Source organism: Bison bison, unplaced genomic scaffold (genome assembly GCF_000754665.1).
Source record: "Bison bison bison isolate TAMUID 2011002044 unplaced genomic scaffold, Bison_UMD1.0 scf7180017864235, whole genome shotgun sequence".
In the NCBI taxonomy this organism is placed as follows: Eukaryota; Metazoa; Chordata; class Mammalia; order Artiodactyla; family Bovidae; genus Bison; species Bison bison.
Genome location: NW_011494807.1, coordinates 7,777,935 through 7,797,759, shown reverse-complemented (window position 1 = coordinate 7,797,759; position 19,825 = coordinate 7,777,935). Strand labels below are relative to the sequence as shown.

Below are 19,825 nucleotides of genomic sequence, written 5' to 3'. Positions count from 1 at the left end.
AGCTATTATTTTTTAAATGAAAATAAATCAAGAGGGAATATGGGGGACAAGGGAAAGCTGAGCAGAAGAATCTCCAAAATGTTACAAAAGAAAGAATAAGACAAGGGAGAAGTTTTACTAAGGGCTGCCTTTTTAGGCATAGTTCCTTTTTTAAACTTTTTTTTTCTTAATGAAGGCTAATTGAGGAGAAAATTAGAAGACACAAACTTTAAATGCAGCCTTAAGGAGTTTAGTTTAGATGAAAGTTTTTCCTATCTGTACAGAGTTGGAATAAGAGGTTTTCATATCTCTCTTTTTGGGAGATAAACAGTGCTTAGAATAGGCCCCATGTGTCAATCTGTGGAAGCCCTTCCTGAAATGGGAGAGGGATGAATCAGATGACCTTTTATGGTCTTTGGTCTTTTTCTCTTTCTCAGAACAATTAGTCCTCAGCATTCGATATAACACGCTGCCTCCAGAGCGCTAAAATAAGAGAGAGGAGACACTTCTGTTTCTTGAAAAGTTTTATTTGGTTTCTATATCAGTCATAAGCATACATTCTTCTTAAGACTATAAAAGTCTTCTCCTCCAAACAGTTAACTTGTTATTGAAAAAAAAAAAAAGCACAACTTGAAATAGCTACCTATTATTTCAATCAATTGTGCAAAGAAAGTAAATTCAGATTATGTATCACTACCTCTACTCATGTTATTAATATGAATACATAGAATGCACTTGGCCTGGTAAATAGTTTGCAAACCTTTGAATTCATTTTATTTGAAAAGTAAAATAACATCATCCTCACTCGTATTTCCCAGAGATCAATCACTTCTTCTAAGCATTCCCAATTGCCTCCCATTGCTCTTAGCTTTAGGAGACAGCAAGTACCTGCTTTGGGTCTGTCCACTCAGCAGCATCCTCCTCATTCTCTGCCCAGGACCCAGATTCCCAAGAAAAGAAAACAAGCTGGGGGACAAAATTAGAGCAAGGAAGTCTGTTCTGGCCCTGCCTTCAGATTCAAACCAGGTCTTTTTTCCTGGTGACCTAGTCAGGTCCCCCAGGTCCAGTAGGGCTTCATTTTAGGCAAAGTCACTATTGGTATTCTTGGCTTCATCATCACACACATTCAACAATATTCATTCATTGAGTAAATGTCGAAACTGAAACTTTCCTATTTGGGGTTGGTAATAGAAACCTCCATTTCCAATGTCCTCAAATGTTTACTGAATAAATGGATTGTGGTTCTAGAACCAGATAGGGTGAAGACTTTGAGTTGCTGCGAATGGTGACTAAAGAAAACCTCTCACTGAGACACGAAGCACTTCTCTTCCTCAGGATGGACTCCTGCTGCTGTCCTGCTAAGCAAGGGCATGGTCAAACTGCCCTTTCTCCAGGCCTTCAAGTCCATCAGCCCAGGTCGAGGTTGGCATGCTCCGATACGGGTCCAAAAGAATCCGGAAGCACCTGACGATGAGGATGCCCAAGAAAATAAACAACAAAATCACAAAAACAAATGTGGTTTTCTGCTCCAGAGACATGCTAGAATCTGATGACACGTTCCCAAGGGGCAACAGAGGAGAAGGGACTGGCTGTCCTCCATCCATCGTCCAGGGATGCTGGAGCACAGGGTCTCCCGGCTTCTTTCTCTTCCATCATCAGCCTGCCGAGATCATGGTGGCTGCACCCTGGAGACGCTTCAGAGAGAAAGGAAGGGAAGAGAGGGAGTAAACATCAAAGGGCAACTTTATTTCTGGGCTCACCATCCTATTTTTCAGAGAGAAGAAGCAATCGCTAAGCTTTTTCAACAGGGATTCTTAATTCCATATAACTATGGGGAAGAAAATGTTACTCTTGCATGAAACTACCAGACTGTTCTCAGGGTAGCCACGTGGAACCAGGAGGGATGGGCAGGGATGGCAACCAGAGTACAGAAGATGAGAAATGTCCAAGACAATGTTGACCTCAGGTGTGTTGCCAACTTGACATCCAAACCTAGCTTCCCTGCCAAGTCTCTTCCAGATTCCCTCCAGTAATAATACTCTCACATCATTCTTATAATGAGACCATTGACTGGATACCAGCTGTGTGCCAGGACTGTAGCTAAATACAACAGAAGATAGCCACTCTATCACAGGCTCCATGAGAGCAGGGATCTCTGTAGTATGAAGAAACTGAGGCTGGAAAAGTGTTAGTCACTCTGCTGCTGCTAAGTCGCTTCAGTCATGTCCGACTCTGTGTGACCCCATAGACGGCAGCCCACCAGGCTCCGCCATCCCTGGGATTCTCCAGGCAAAAACACTGGAGTGGGTTGCCATTTCCTTCTCCAAAGCATAAAAGTGAAAAGTGAAAATGAAGTTGCCCAATCGTGTCCAACTTTTTGCGACCCCATGGACTGCAGCCCACCAGGATCCTCTGTCCATGGGATTCTCCAGGCAAGAGTACTGGAGTAGGTGTCCATCCCCTTCTCCAGAGGATCTTCCCGACCCAGGGATCAAACCTGAGTGTCCTGCATTGCAGGCAGATTTTTTATTGTCTGAGCCAGGCTGGAAAAGGTGCTTAATATAGAAACTCTCTCAAGAAGCATTGGGTTTGGGTCCCCAGTCTCTAGCCTCCGTGTTACTGTGTGTGGGACCTTGAAGAGGTCACTAAGTTGGAAAGATGAGAAGTAGAAATGGCTGTGTGCTGTCTCACAGTGCTATCATGAAGATGAATGTCAGGGAAAACCTTTGAAAAGCATACAAAGATGAAAAGCAAAGGAAACAAAGTGTTGCTTCACTGAAGACAGGACTAAAGAAGCTACCATGCTCCTCCTCTGCTCTCTCTCGCAGCGCCCAGGCCAAGGGAGAAGGGAGGGGTCTCAGACTCCCAAACCATCAGACTCCTGCTGCTTTTCTCTCTTTTCATCAGAAAACAAAAACCTGGTTCAATACTTGATCCTGGAAAGGACCTAGAGAACCGAGCTAGGGAAAAGAAATTGATTGCATTTTTAAAAAAGCCTTACAGAAGCTTCCTACTGTTTGTTTAAGACCATTTGGTCAGAGGAAGAGAAAGAAAGAAATGTTATCACTATTTCTATTTTGCTAGTAGAAAAACTAAGGTGTATGGATATTACTGTTTGTCTTTAAAGGCATATTGAAGTAGACATCGAGGCCAGTGAAAGCTTCATATATTGAACTAAACCTATTTAAATCAAATTTGATAAAGAAAAGTACTTACATCAGACATTATAGGTAAATCATAGGACATATTTATGAATCTGTCTTTAAAAAAATTACATAGTCATCTATGGAAATTACCATGAATTCAAAAGAAATTATGCTCAGTGAAAATGAGCAACCAAATAAAAATAGAATTATGGCCTAAAGGATTAACATAGTATTTCTTCAGTTAACTTATAATCATTGTCTTGAGGTATAGAATTAGTGAGCATAACAACAGTTTGCATATATGTTGACACTTCAAAGTTTATAAAATCAGAGTTTAAAAATAGTTTACAAAAGGAATTACAACTGGTATCTGGGAGGAAGGAGTTACCAGTTTAGGGGAAATAATATTTTGCAGCTCCTTGACTCTGAATTTTTTAAAGGTTGGAATAGTTGCAGTAGAGTCATTTTTATTTTAAAATACGATTGGAGTAAAATTTGTTTTTTAAAAACATCTCCTTAGGCGTATAGAGGATATTCATGGATTGGGCTTGGTTTGCTTGTTTTTAAGCACCCTACCAGTCTTGAGTGTTAATAGGAACTGAAGAGGGGACAGGAAAGGCAGCCAAGGCAGCTCCCCCTGGTGCTTCTAAGGACATCCATACCCACACCAAATACCCAAACTGGACTTAATCATACCAAACAAAAAATTCCCCAAAACCTGGGTCAAAAGAAAGCCTCGTGGTGATAGAGGAATAGATGCTTAAGCTGTGCTGCGCTTAGTTGTGTCTGACTCTTGCAACCCCGTGGACCGTAGCTTGCCAGGCTCCTCTGTTCATGGGATTTTTCAGGCAAGAATACTAGAATGGGTTACCATTTCCTCCTCCAGAGTATCTTCCCAATCCAGGGACCAAACCCTCATCTCTTGCATCTGCTGCGTTGGCAGGAGAATTCTTTACCACTGAGACACAGTATGTGGCCTCTTGTCATTCCATGTCCTGCTGATCCCTGGCCTTCCCACTGGCTTAGTACAATCCATTTTACTATGTCCATTTTCCGTCTGGCCCAAGTGAAACCAGAGCCATTTTCTTTGTCTGTTGTTTAACACAACCGAGACAGGACTGCATTTTTAGGAAATTTTTTTAATGAAAACATTACATAATCCAAAAGGGAAATAGAAGAAAAAAGAGGACCATTAACTGTAAATTTACAACACAAAGTTTGCTAGATCTGTGAAGTTCAATGACAACAGTGGAGAAAGAACCTTTTGAGCTGTGTTAATGACACCCTAGCCATGAGCTGTCTGACTAATATAGCAATACCTTTTCGGTCCCTCCCTTCCCACCCCTGGTCTTCACTTTACTATCATGACAAGCACCATCATGACACCCTGGACCAGTCTGCTCCAGCCTTGTCCTTTGTACAAGGCAAGATATCAAGTCCTTTTGTCTTAGCTAAGCATCCTATAATTCCTAGGCTTATTCCATAACTCAGGTTCTAGAACTGGTACACCATTCATTTGGGGGATGCAGTGATGGGCAACCATTCCAAGAAGTCCCAGTAAACAACCTAGTCATCTCAATTCAGATTATCAGTGACATCTCTCTATACATGAGTCTGGGGCCTCACTTCTTCATAGGGAAGCCAACTATTAGAATGTCATAACACTCAGTTTTAATTTGCAATTTTACCATGCTATGCTGATTAAAAGGCAAATTTAAGGATATAGTTAACCCTCTTTGCAACCTGATCAGGTGTTTTGAGAAGCCTGCTAAAATATAAATATATATATTCTTGTTCTCTGAGCCTTTCCCCACCAACCCCTTTTAGATATACCAAACTGAGGAAACAAGAGAGATGAAAGCATTTTGAGAACTCTACAGATCTTTACAGATTGTAAGCCTCTCCCCTCCCAGCATACTATGATGCTCAAGTTCCTATTAAAATAACTTCATTTGGTCAAATTATCACAGGTCTCTATTAAAGTGCAGTATTTTACCAGAGAAAATGAAACATTAACACATTAGCAGGGATTTGTCTTTGAATACTGTTCCTGTTTGGAGGAGGGAGAAAAGAGGTAGATAGAAAGGAAATTGAAGGAAGATCTGGCTGGGAGCAAGAGGCTGCTAGAGGGACTTGCGGGAACCAGACATGGGGGCTATGAGTCAATAGTCCAAAGGGAGAGTCCTGGGGAAGGAAGGATGAGGGAGAGCGGGTAGAGATGAGAAGAGGAGATGGTTATGAAGGGAGATGGAGATCCAGAGATTCATAAAGAAATGCCAACTATTTCCCAGTTTTGCCTGGAACTGCTTGAAATCCCTAGAAGAGCCTGCTTGATTTTAAACCTGCAATCAACTAATCAATAATTTACAAATTTGGAAAGCTCAACAGCATGTTTAAGCTAAAGGAAGCATCAGTGTAAGATGCAGAAATAGAAATAAATGTAATCACTTGGCCACCACAGTACAAGAATATTCAAAGACATCCAAATTTTGTAAGTGCCTGAGAGTAAAGTGTTCCTTTTTTTGGTAGAAATGATTCTTAGGGAACGGTCACAATTGCTTTTACCTAAACAATGAAATGTTCCTTTCAGATGAATAGTGGAATGTGGGCAAGTAAATTATTTTGAAAGATTTTGACGCAACCATTATCAGCATTAATAACAACAAAAGGCAGTTATTTTAAGAAGGACCAGAGTCACTCACAGCAGTATTTTAATCCTGACTGGCTTTCCCTATCACACAGCACACCTGTCTTCCCTTTGCTTGGTCCCTTTGTATGTGCTCAGGAAATAAAGTCTAATTTTAACGTGGACCAAGGAAAGCTTAATTGAAAGCTGCCATTTTCAAAAGTCATGTAATACATCCCTTTTCTCAAACTAAGCTCCTTGGACTCTAAGTTCACAAAGTGCAAACACCCTGAATTAGTCACAAAGCCCCGTGTGAGGAGTCCATCTCAGCCACAGTCATTCTCACTGTCGGCCACGCACTTTAGTCCGTTCGCAGAGAAACCCTCTCTTTCTTACCCCATACTTCCTCTATACTGAGTCATGATTCATCTTTCTAAGCTGAAATTTACCATTCCTCCCCTCAGACCACCCTTGTACTCCAATATCCAAGACCCTCACCAACCCCTTAACCCTCTTGTGGACCTAATACACCTGTTTTCTGGACCACAGATTAGATGGCAATCTGTCAGTGGAATTTTTCTAAGGTATTACTGTATTTCCAAAGTAAGTTCAGAAAGGAACAAAGATCAAATCACATTTGGTTTTGAGCAAAATGACCAGTGGACAAGAACAAACTTACATGTAATTGATCTGCAGTCACCTAGGGAGAGGGTCCCAACTCTGGCCGTTCAGCAGCTCCACCTCACACCTGGTAGCCTTTGAACACCTCCGGGTTTCCCACCTCTGAGCTTTGAGTCATGATGCTGTCCGCCAGATGCTCTCCTCCTCACCCTCTTCCCACCTGCGGCTTTCTCTCCCTCCCTCCGGTCCACGCCAAAGTCCTCCTCCCCAGCAGGTCCTCGTCCTCCCTTCACCCGAGACACCGACGCTTCCTGCGCACTGTCCCTGGGAACATTTCACCTGCACTCTGCAGCAGCACCTATTACAGGATATATCTCCACTGTGCTCCTCACCATCCCCTTTTTAAACAACAGGCTCCTTGAGGAATTCCTTGCTGCTCTGGGATCATTGCCTCTCTAAATAGAGGTTGAAACAAACCTCTGGCCCCTTAGAGTTCAGGGAACTGAATTCAAGCTTGGAGGTGCTGGGTGGTACAGAGAAGGGGTGAAAAAAAGAACATGTCGTCCACCCTAACTGGGATGTCAGGCCATTGTGGTTGAAATAGATCTTGTTTCAAAGAATCACAAATAATCTTAGTCACAATGACATTTTAATAGTCACAGAGCTCATGATTTAAGAAGCAGTTGTTTGGTTTTTTAAAATTTCCTTTGGCCTCACTGCTGATGGGTAGGGTCTGAAATATAGAAATCAGCTGGAATTAAGCACTCTCCTTTCTGTTTAAGGGGTCAATCCTTTCTTACCTAGATTGCTTTTTGATGGGGAAGGGTAGCCATTTAAAATATCCTGAATCGTATTGTCTTACATGGGAACTATCAATGCCAATACATATCCTTCTCAAGCTTGGAGCCTTTGGACTGTTCATCTCATTATAAAATTTCACAGTAAGAAAAAATATTTTGTCTGGAGAGAACTATCTTAAAGTAATGATATATTTCTTATTTTCCAAGTGACAGCAGCAGAATTCATTCATTGCATTTGGCCCCTTGTTCTGGGAAACCACACACAGGCATTCGATTTCACCGTCTCACTTTTGTGGTCATCCCTCTCGCGATGGGTTGCAATAACAGCTGCAGTAGATGTTGTGTGTGTATAGTCCTGCCTGGCACATGGTGAACTGTTCAAAAACTAGGTGATGAGGAATGAGTGTTTTCTCTTTATCTCATTGTTGTGCAAAATGAGATTTATTGCTTATTTCCCACGCAGGAATGGAGATTGTTAAATAAACCGCCCAAATCAAAAAACTCAAGAGTAGCCCCCTTCAAAGGGGAATGAGTAGAACGTCATCATCCTTCAACTGCTAATGCCCTGCAGGGTGCTGTGAAACAACGCAGTCTGTATTTTAAGTACTCTGAAACCATATAACTGCTGTACCTAATTTTTAAACCTTGTAGGCTACAAACCTAGTTATGTTACTTGATGTGTTTTCAAAAGCAGATGTAAAGACAGTTCATCCATCGAGCAAGAACACTCACAGGGTTGTCCAGCTTACACTCACATGTGATGGACGGGACACCTTGTCCCACAAAGACATCCTGTGTATCTTGTTTATATTTATCTAGCAGCCTAGTGAGACCAATCCGTAGACTGTGAAATAGGGAGGGAGTTGGCTAGGTAGGCAGGACTGAATTTGCAACAACTGACAGGGACAAACTTTGTCAAAGTGCTGCGTTATCCTGTAGTAGTTCTGACGCTTGGCTGTTGAAATGTGAACATGTCTTGTAAAAATGGAAGAAATATATCCTGAAACTGAGGCAGAATAAAATCACTCTCTACTTTTTTGAGCTAAAGGAAGCCTCAACTGCATTGCTGTCTGTATAGCTGGAGTGTCTGGAGGTATATCGTCCATCCCCCCCACCCACCCCTGACGTGTAAACATCCCAGTCGACCCTATTACACATCTCCCCCCACAACTGTGAGCCCACCACCAAAGTCACCTCATTTCTCTTAGAAATTCTGTGTATGAATCCAGTGAAGAGCAACTTGCATTCCAGGATGTACATGCAAAGATGCAAAATGTTTCCTATAAATTCACAGAATACATGGCCCTTTTGGTGGCCAGCCAAGACCTTGAGGTAGACATTTCCGGACTCTAAGTACTTCAGGCATTTTAACCACCCTCTCCCCATTTTTCTGGCTCACATCAATACATGGCAACCCCCATGTTCCTCTTTTTCAACACCACTCCTATTCTGATACAATAGTCCTGATGATTCCAAATTCACAGGATGGTTAGGAGTAAATATTAATTTATACACTTGAAAATTAGACGCAAGGCTAGTAGAAAGCCCATAGACACCAATTTTAAAGACAAGCGAGTGTGGTCAGCTACAAATGTCAACAGGCAGTTTCAGAACTGTTGCTAGACCTCGCTGCTGCACAGGAGGTCGGCTTCCTCTGCTCATCTCTGCAAAGTCAGCTTGCAGACACATCTGCTGCTTGGTTTGGGGAGTGAACCCTGCTGTAGCCAGTTCACCATGCTGGTCAGCAGGGGACCTTTATCTTCAGCCTGAGCCCTGACTGCAGCTTTACTTCCTCCCTATTTTCATCTTCCTCCTAACATCTGCTTTACGAGTTTTAAAGGGACTGCAGGGCAAGACTGCAGCCTTGCTGAGAACATCAGAAAAATAGCCTGCGAGTGCCCAGTCAGTAAAGGGGGGTGTCAAAAGGTACCACAAGCGAACTGGAACTTTAAAGTCCAAACAGTAACCTTACTGTTCAACTCAGTTTTCCTTCTCTTTCCTTGTGTGTTTCCTAGTGAAAGAGAGTGCTTGCTGATACCTCAAAAGGCTAGGGCTACACACTGCCCAGGGACAACAGGGATAGTCAGCACTATCACTATGAATTGTGTGGGTCATGATCCTTTGTAACCAAATTAGAACATCCCTGTTACATTTTGGAAGGTGGGATGTTTTAGGTGAATAGGAAAAAAAAATGTAATGGGCAGAGAGCTTTCAAGAATAATTTACTGCAGCTTAGCAAAGAAAAAAGCCTGTTTTACTATTCTCTTATCCAGTGTCTGTAGCATTATAAACTTAAGCATGCTTTAAAAATACAGGCATCATTACATTTCACCCCCGTGCATTAACTTTACCTAGCAACTATTTAATTAGACTTTATCTGACAGCTAGATCTAAATTCAGAACTTGGATCCAAAAGGCATCCATGCGATCATGGCTCATGCATATATTTAAAGTTAGAGGAAAGCATCTAATTAGCCCACCATAGACACAGATTTTGGTCAAATACCTGGATCTGGCTGAACAAACACTTGATCCATTTCCTGGTGGAACAGTTACAGGTAGTTACAAGCCTCCTTAGCTTCCATTCTTCCCGACCAGGCTGTGAGAAAGCAGTAGGCAGTGGTAGCTGCAAGCAGCTGATGGCACACCCCAGAGCTAAAGCTGTTGTTTCAGGCTTAGAAACTTCCCATTAAAACCCCGAGTTAAAGGAGCATCGTCTTTCTGTGTGAGGCATCATTAGCGGCCAATACAGCTGCTTCTCTGAGGCGAGCCATGATTTCGGTTCTGCCTCAGCAACTCTTCAGAGAATTCTGCTTCAGTGAGTAGAGGCAGTATCCTAGCAGTGTGTCTGAAATCATCTTCAAGAAAGCATTAACATTCAAAAGGAGTACGGGGGAAAACATCACAGGGCATTCCCATACCTTTTCAAAAATCAAAGCCATAAATCTACCAGTGTCTTGCTCTTCTCTATTGATTGTTGACACTATTCCTCTTTGGGGATGTCAATTAGCACCTTGCAGCAACCAGCCTCCATATCGATCATGGTTTATGACCTTCAGGCCAACTTAATTAATGGAAAGACTTCTAGGGAAGGGCATTAACTTAGCATTTAGGAGATGAAGGAAAGACTCCTTTTCCTAAAAAAAAACAAAAAAACAAAAAAAACAAAGTTGACCTTCCAGAAAGGCAATGATTATGGGAAGCATGGAGGAAAGAACAAGTAAAAAAGAAAATCCTAATTTCACCACCTGTTTGTAAATTTACTACATGGTGGGTTGCCAGGTCCACTCTCCTCTGGGCAGCCTGCATGATTGTGACCTTGGCAGGCACTCCACCCGACACAGACCATCTGAGCCCACTTGGTGAATAAAGATAGACCTTCATTGAGAAAAAGTTGTACTAATTCTAAAGATTCTGGTTACACGGCATAACACTTATACTATTTTCCTTGGACAAAGTACCTAAATAAATTGGAAAAATATTATAGGATAAAATTCATCCTAAAAAAAAAAAAAAAAAGTGCTTCTCTTGAAAGCATTCAGCCTAATCCTTAAGATGGAACATCCTTGATTTTTGGCAAATCACCACTTTCTTTGTTGAAATGGAAGAACAATTAGCAACACCCCCACCCACCAAATAATGGGGTGCAAGATATTCAAAGCTAAGTCTCCCTGTGCCTGTCAGCTCTGCTGTCTCTTCAGCTCTCCTGAGAAGCTGGCCATGACCCAGTAGCTCTAGGGGACTAGAATGGAGCTCATTCTCTAAGAGGAAACCCCCCACCTGCTAGCAAGAGACAACAATCCTGGATAAGCCTCCGATCCAAGAAATTCAAATGCTAAGGATTAGAGTCTAACATCAGAATCAAATGCTTCACAAGGACATGAAGGTATTTTCCCCAGATGTTTTCCAGACTCTTTAACCGAATTTCCTTTCCAATTAGTGTAACTTAACTATATTTTCTCTCTCTCTCTCACACATACACAAAGACACACAGACACACAAAACAATGGAACAAATGAAATCCAACAGAGCACTGTCATTCAATACTAACTGGTATCCATGCTTTTCAGCCGACGGTGCTGGTGGATGGAGCACCCTGCTCAGTAATGCTAACAGAGTATGGTTCAGGGAACAATCTGACCCCACCCTCACTTATATACTTATCATTCCATGGGGTAAAAAAGGACTCTAGTTAGAAACGAGCCAGGTTACCACCAGTTCCCTGCCCAGGGGCCCCTCAGATATTGTTGTCATCTATAGACAGTAGAGGTGGCAGGGAACCCGAGAGGGCTGTGGTTGTCCTCTAGCTACTATGCAGCCTGAGCCCATCCCAGGGAGATGAGTGCCTGGCCTATTTTTAAAACTCTCCAGAGAAGTAGATTCCAAAACCCCCTCTGACAACCTCTGTTTAAACTAACTCCTCCATTGCTTACTTCATCTCAGTGAGTCAGCGCATTTTCTCTTCTATCCCCTTTGTGGTCATTAACCACCGCAAGCTTCTGTTAGAATGCTCTTCCACAAAGGAAGTGAACTAGGTAAGCCAAAGAACATTTGATGAAGATCTGCTGGTACAAAGATCTTCAGGCCAAGTTTGGATATTTCTTTTATAAGATAATTATCATTGGAATGATCAGTTTCAGCCCTTCTCCCCTGCAGTTACATTATGATAGTCGTCATGAGCTGAAACAGTGAAGAAGGACTTACAAAAAGTTTCTCTCTTTGAACATTTCATAGTAGGTTCCAGTCCTTTTGTTTTTGATAATCGTTATAGTTGTTTGAATTGCTCCCCAAATTTCTGCTTTCTAGTCCAGCTTTAAACAGGAACATATAAGGCTGCACAGAGATGTTTCATGTTTCAGACTAACATGAAACTTGGTGAAATAGGATGATTTCATAGGTTATATATACTATGCTTCTCTGACCCCAGGGTTATTCCTGAATGTCAGTTCAGTCTTTTTATCACATGATACTCTGAGTTAGTATTGTTAGAAATCTATTTTAAGAACTTTTCCTACCTTCTAATTTCATCTCACTTTTAATATTCTTAAGGTTACAGTTCTTTCCTAAATTTCTCTTACTGCACTTTTCCATAAAGAAGTAGACAATGAATATGAGGAAAAGTTCATGAGCTTTATGTCAACACAAGGCTGTACTATTATTAATTATCATTGTTTCTTTCTGACTCTACCTAATTCTCAAAATCAAATTGAATTGATTCTTGGTATACTTTTCAAAATAGAAACATGATTTTCTTTTCATTTTCATTACTAGATTAGTGGTTAAAAAAATCTTTTCCTCCTTCTTTTAGGTAAAATTTTCTTTGACACTATTCAAGAACCATTAAGTTCATTCATTGCAAATCAGATATGTTCTGTGTTAAGCGTGCTCAGAATAAAAGCGTGCTCAGAATAAAAACTATAGGTGTTACGTCCCTGCTTGAGTTCGTTCAGGTTGTGTACTGCACAAGTCTAGGCGGCTTCCTAGTAAGAACCCTAGGAGCTTACCTTCCAGCCATGCTTGCTAAGCTTCTTGACAGATAAGCCCACCTCCGCTATTCCCCACTTCCTCCCCTTCCCTTCGCTACTCACCCAGCAGGCATCTGAATCATGTTCTTACAGGACCTGATTTCACAAGGTCATTTGTAGCTTTTAATTGCCTGAACCAAAAAAGAAAAACAAAACTCTTTACCATTAATCTCTCTTGTTCTTTGTGACGACATTGGACATAGCTGATCACTCTTTTCAAGGAAGGAATGGGGAAAAGAACACACGGAGTAAGATGGATGGGGTGGCAAGAATGCACATGACAGCTCTTAGAGCCCCTCTCCTTTGTTAACTTCTGCCTTCAGAGGTTCTCTTTAGCCTTCCAAGGCTAAAGCCAAGTGTAACTTATGTGACTACCAGCAAATGTGAGATTGAGGATGTGAAAACAGGCTGGGATATGCACTAATGACTCTACCACTTTCAATTCATTAAGAGAGAATTGGAAGTCAGTTTAAGTGTGTCTTTTTAAAATGGCTTCTTAGTTTAAAAAAATCAATGCATCATGTAACATAAAGTAAAAAGAAAAGTCAAGATAAGCTCTAATAGCCCTCTGATTTGCTAGGTCTAAGTATAAGCTTATTTATCCACTTGGCTATCTTCACAGGTCAGTGAACATTCAAAGCTCAAGGGAATAGTTGGAAAGATTTAATAATATTTATACCAAGCCTATAAATAAGGATCTATACTCAAGCATTATTAAAAAGCAAGCAGGTTAAAGTCCAACTGCAAATTGGCAGCCTCCTGGTTTAATCTTTTCTTGAATGCATTTCTGTACCATCACATCTGTTGTCTGGTGAATGCTCAATTAGTAGTCGATGAAGCTGGAGCACAGAGAAATATAAAAATGAAAATGAGAGACAAACAATGTGCAACTCAGTGGAATTATATTTGAAAGAAAGAAAACCCTAATAGAATTTCATACTTGTCAGGATTACAGATTGCCCTAAAAATTATCAAGTTTATTTCTTCCTAAATCAAAAACAGTAAAGGATATAGGAATGAAATGTATCATGCTCATAAAAAAGCTGATGTCTCATCCTAAAAAGGAACAACTTCACAAAACGTATCATATTAATTCTATTTAGAGATAATATTTGCAAAATTTTAGTTATTCTAATTACAGCATGAAAATATAAGAGCATCACTATGGCTTATTCACTGCTCAAAGGAAATTCATACTGAGCAGTTAACATCCTGGTGGGTAAATTTATTCTTTTAAAATGACTTGTACAATAATAACCATTTGCTTAATGACTTTGAAATACTTAATGCCTTTAAAATGTCATATAAAGTACTAATTAGGGTTTTATACAAACCATCCCTCTAAATTTTTATGCTGTCATTTTGGCAGGGTTCTTTCTTTCTGTTCCACAGCTGCACTGTAGAAGAGAAGATACATGGAAAACTTGAGGATTAAGCAGCTTAGAACATTAAGATGATTTATAAAATGAAATAGAATGTATCTGAGAATTACTGACCTTTTAGCCTGACTTTAATACCTGACAAATGTCTGGAGCTAAAAATCTTGCCACTGAAAAATCAATTTGAAAACACTCAGAGGAGGGAAAAATCATATGAAGCAGTTAAAAAATCCTTGTTAAAAATATAGTGAAAAACCAATTTCAGTTCCTGATATTTAAAGTTGTAGAAATTACTGAAAGAAGGCTGAGGAAATAGTAATAAACAGCAGTTATGATGTGTGATCACTGAATACAAACTTCAGCTGATTCAACACTGCATTTTATGAGTAACATAATTAGTTGCTGATTGAAAAAATGTTTAAGTTTACAATCATGTCAATGAGATTAGTCAGAAGTTCTAGTCATACAGCATATTATTTTAAAAGGCAGATATTAAGGGTATATATTTCTCTTTTGAGTCTACACCCAAAGTTTGTAAGAGGCCTGCCATCTATAATTTTTCCTTTAAATAATATATATGAAATGTTTATGTATGCTGCTGCTGCTGCTAAGTCGCTTCAGTCGTGTCCGACTCTGTGCGACCCCATAGACAGCAGCCCACCAGGCTCCCCCATCCCTGGGATTCTCCAGGCAAGAACACTGGAGTGGGTTACCATTTCCTTCTCCAATGCATGCATGCATACCAAGTCACTTCAATTGTGTCCGACTCTGTGCGACTCCATGGACAGCAGCCCACTAGGCTCCTCTGTCCATGGAATTCTCTAGGCAAGAATACCGGAGTGGATTGCTGTTTTGTTTATGTATAGCAAGTACTTAAATGTTATAAATCACCTGTGTTTCTGTTATTAATATTAAATTATATCTATTTAATTTATAAATAAAATAGCATTAATATTACATTTTATCACAAGCTTGTTAAGCTTGCAGATTTAAGGGGTGGGCCCTGGCCCAGATTATTTAATTAAATCAGGCCAAGAATCTATATTTCAAATAAGAAACCAATATGATTAATGAGGTAGGGTGTCTGAAGTCTACACTTAGAAAGTAATATAGTTAAATTTTTTTCCTCTCGGTGAATATTTGGCCATATTAGGCATTTTAACCCTATGAGGAAAGAACCTTAAGCTTAAAATTTAGGGTATCATGTACCTCTTTGAAAAAATGGATTGAATGCCTGAACCAATCATTAGAAAAATGCATACAGCCTGCTTTGAAAAACTCTGACTGAAATGCCCATTCAGAACACATGCATCTCCTCTTTTTTTTTTTTTTTTTCTTCCCCCGCTCCTCCCCTTCTTACCTCTTGCTAAAGTGGTAGTAAACAGTGGCAGGAATAGAAGCCCATGGTGATAAAGACAACATAGTGGAACAAGAGGCAGAGAGAAAGTATTTCTGAGAGAGGAGTGTGGATGGAGGAGCATTGACTAATGATGCTGAGCTTTGGAAACATACACAGGAGGCTGCAGCTTTGTAAGGGGTGACTGTGTGCCAGGGAAGACTAGGGTCAAAAAGTAAAAAGGGGCTAAAAATAAGAAGTGGAAGGCCTGGGGACAGATGAGTGACCCCACTGCCTTCCAAGATTGTAGAGGTAGGCCAGAATCCTGATACAACTATCAAGATGGGTGGTGGTGGGGACTGAGTGAAGTCAACCCTTTGACGGAAGGAACAGCACAGATGTCAATGCTGACCAAATAGGGAAGAGTGAGGTCAATTTGTTAATAAAAAAATATCAAGAGAACTAAAAGGAGGAACTGTTAAAATTTCATTCTCCCTGTTGGACACCGAAGAATTGATGCTTTTGAACTGTGGTTTTGGAGAAGACTCCTGAGAGTCCCTTGGACTGCAAGGAGATCCAACCAGTCCATCCTAAAGGAGATCAGCCCTGGGTGTTCTTTGGAAGGAATGATGCTAAAGCTGAAACTCCAGTACTTTGGCCACCTTATGCGAAGAGTTGACTCATTGGAAAAGACCCTGAGGCTGGGGGGGATTGGGGGCAGGAGGAAAAGGGGACGACAGGATGAGATGGCTGGATGGCATCACCGACTCGATGGACGTGAGTCTCAGTGAACTCCGGGAGTTGGTGATGGACAGGGAGTCCTGGCGTGCTGCGATTCATGGGGTCGCAAAGAGTCGGACACGACAGAGCAACTGAACTGAACTGAACTGAGGTTAGCCATGAGAGATGAATACTGCACAGAGTAGCTACTTTTCAGTATAAGCCTTTCTTTCTGAGTAATTTGACTATTTGCAATTTCACTTTGCAAAGTCAGTCGGTGTAGTATGAGCCAAATATTAAGAAGTAAATAAAAACCCTACCTGAAACCCATTGAGTCTCTTTACAGGATCATCCTGAGGACCATCAGTGAATGGCTGGATAATTCTTTGAGAACAGAGGCTTCCTCACACGCCCAGAATCACCCCTCAAGGGCTGTGGTCCATTCTGCATGCAAGTAAACAGATCCTTCTCTGTCTTCCTCAAACATCTTGTGTACACTTAAAATCTGATTTCTTGTAATCACATGCAGTGCCCTAAAATCTAAACAATTGCCCTGTTTTTCCCATATCACTCTTACAACCTCTATTTTATGTGTGTTATCTATTCACTTATGCTTCTAACTTCTGTTTAATTATTTATCCATTTATTTTTGTGTATACACTTATTTCCCTTTAAACTTTAGAATGTTTGAAGAAAGCTATGAAGTACAATAGGTTATATGTTATTAGTGGTAGCAGACAAATAAAAAATTTTATTATGTATTCGGTGAATTTTCCCATTGCTAGGAAAGGCTTGATGTACTTGTTCTCAAGTTTTGAAGGATACAATCTTTTTCAAATGCTTGTTTGGCTGAAATACTAGTTAACATCAGATCAGATCAGTCGCCCAGTCGTGTCCGACTCTTTGCGACCCCATGAATCGCAGCACGCACTAGGTATTTTATAAACTTTATTTCGCAGCAATTGTACATAAACAAAAGCAGTAGAATATACTTAAGTTTATTCAGTCTATATTACTACCACAGAAGTGAAAATACCGCTTAGTAATTTAATAGGGACTGAATACAATTCAGTAACAGTTTTCAGAGAGCTTGTGAAAAAGTTGGCTCTTCGTTTGAAATGCTCAAGAACAACACTTTAAAATGACGCGAGACAGAGCCGATATCAGCCTGGTCTCACTTCCATTTGCTTTTGTCCTCATGAGAATGCCCGTCAGCATTAGTTTCAGGAAGGGGCCTGGTTTTGTTCTCAACATTTTTCTTAATTCAAAAGTAGATATGGGGTCAATTGAGAAAAATGAACATTTCATGTTCCCAATAGCCCCATAATCAGTATTGCATATCACGAATATGGTTAGGGGCTTGGGTCAAATGCCAATACAATATTCAGTGGACTATGGATTACTAATGTGTAAGCCAAGAAAAGCTGTGTTTGCAAATGCAAAAAGGATGAAGAAAAATCTCTTCATGGTTCCCTGCACATGCCCACATCTGTAGGCCAAGTCAGGGGGGCAGAATGGGACATTCGTCATTAACAGAGACCTCTTCCCTGGTCCAGCCTTTAAGGATTAGCCTCTATGATCCAAGATGAGCCCTCGCTGGCTCCTGAGTCTCCTCTGTCTTCATTCCCCTCTAGGGATAGAGTGCATGTTTTGTGTGGCTACCTGATTATAGTCACTTGCATCTTTTTTTTTTTTCCAGTCCTTTCTCTTTCTGTAGTCTCATCACTAAAAACCACCATGTTTCCTATTCCTAAGCTATTTATTGAAAATAATAAATTACCTTTCTTCCCTCACGTATTGTCCATTCAAAGGCTACCCGGTTCAGAATACTAAATAGGCCAAATAAGAATAATGGAATTTATATTTTCAACTCCTGTCAACAACTACTCATTTTATCATCTTAATATCTAACACCACAAAAGCAACAGTAAAATAATGATGACGATAATTAGAATAACAACACAATTACAATAATATAATTCAACAAGCTTGTACCTTTTGTCTCCTTTGACTTTTGACTCTTACAGTGGCAAGACTTGAGCCCTTTTACATGTTTTTATCTATCAAAAGGTACGTGTGTATGTGTGAGTATGAATTTATTAAGGCTTTCTGATTAGACTGTAAGGTACTTGAGAATAAAGAAAGCTGAGTCTCTTATTAATGTATTTTTCACTTGACTGGCTATAATATTAGCAGAGGTAATAATTTATCCACAGGCTTCACTCTTTGTTACAGATCGTCCTAAATAAACATCGTAGTGGTATTTTTCCTAGTCATTTTCTCTTGCAACATCATTGTCGTACTTTGCCTGTCATATTAAAATAAGTCCAACCAGGCATAACCATTAATTACTGCCTTCCAACCAGTAATCTTCATTCATATCAGTCAAGAGCAGCTAGATAATCTGTGATTTTGAAAAAAAGAAACTTCAGTGGAAAAAATAAGAAAAACTTTTTTTCTCGCTACACATTCATTAAGGGTCATGTGGGGACTCTGCTCCGATGTCATTATTACCCTCATCCCAAGATTCAGACAGAGGGGCTGGCATCTACCAGATATGAAGGTAAAGAGGAGAGAGAGCATGGCATGTGTGTGCTAGTTCTTAAGACCTCTGCCAAGTGGCTTCAATTTCACTGGGCAAAGCAAACATCATGGCCACATCTGAATTCAATAGGCTGAGTAGTATAATCCTTCCCTAGATAGGAACACAGAGCACCGAGTGACACAGTCTACCATTACAGTTAGAGTTTTACCCTTTACAGAGTGACTTCCCATGGATTACCCATCTACCTAAGTCACTCAGCTGTGTCTGACTCTTTGTGACCCCCATGGACTGTTGCCCACCAGGCTCCTCTGTCCATGGAATTCTCCAGGCAAGAATACTGGAGTGGGTTGGTATTTCCTTCTCCAGGGGATCTTCCCACCCCGGGGATTGAATGCAGGGTCTTCTGCATTGCAGGCAGATTCTTTATCTCCTAAGCCACCAGGGAAGCACATCCTCCCTCCCCTGCCCATAGATTATGTTCCCACAATAACCTTTCTTTGGCATCTCAGGATCCTTGAGCTTTAATCTTCAAACTATCTCCCACCCAGCTCCACTTCATACAGGTCAGATCTCCTGCTTACCCCTCCTTGCTTCCCCTTTCCTTCTAAGTCTCCCCTTGGATTCTGATGTCTAGGTTCATTTGCTTTCTTTAGCCTCTGATCTATTGGGTCCTCTTCTGGGTTACATCTTATTTCCTTTCTAGCTGGATGCCATAAGGCAGTCTTTTGAGCATGTTGTCTTTCTGATACAATCGCAGAACATTTTGGCTCTTGCACAATGTGTTTCCACAGCCTGACATTTCTCGGTCCACTCCCATACCCTGGCTCCAGCCTAATGGATCATACATGATACCCAGTTCCTCACAGGAACATACTATCCCAGGATACAAAATATTAGTATTTTATATCTATGTAGACATCGGAGAAGGCAATGGCACCCCACTCCAGTACTTTTGCCTGGAAAATCCCTTGGACGGAGGAGCCTGGTGGGCTGTAGTCCATGGGGTCGCTAGAGTCAGACACAACTGAGCGACTTCACTTTCACTTTTCACTTTCATGCATTGGAGAAGGAAATGGCAACTCACTCCAGTGTTCTTGCCTGGAGAATCCCAAGGACGGGGAAGCCTGGTGGGCTGCCGTCTCTGGGGT

At 40.9% G+C, this 19,825-nt stretch overlaps 1 protein-coding gene across 12 annotated transcripts in view; it reads right to left on the bottom strand.

Annotated features, from left to right (window-relative positions):
* Positions 1-488: 488 nt before the first annotated feature.
* Positions 489-19,825, bottom strand: part of CTXN3 (cortexin 3) — a 32,262-nt gene continuing 12,925 nt past the window's right edge. For 3 of the 12 annotated variants that reach the window (XM_010846333.1, XM_010846330.1, XM_010846336.1), the window contains 4 exons: positions 12,761-12,828; positions 10,094-10,309; positions 9,679-9,771; positions 489-1,673 (listed from right to left, as the gene is read on the bottom strand). In XM_010846333.1, coding sequence (XP_010844635.1) covers positions 1,338-1,583 — 246 coding nt within the window. In that variant the 5' untranslated portion in view covers positions 1,584-1,673; positions 9,679-9,771; positions 10,094-10,309; positions 12,761-12,828 and the 3' untranslated portion in view covers positions 489-1,337. Of the gene's footprint in view, positions 1,674-9,678; positions 9,772-10,093; positions 10,310-10,420; positions 11,198-11,223; positions 11,287-11,876; positions 12,006-12,760; positions 12,829-13,490; positions 13,537-14,193; positions 14,247-19,825 lie in introns of those variants that run through there. The other 9 variants (XM_010846331.1, XM_010846341.1, XM_010846332.1 and 6 more) reach the window with 8 other exon arrangements.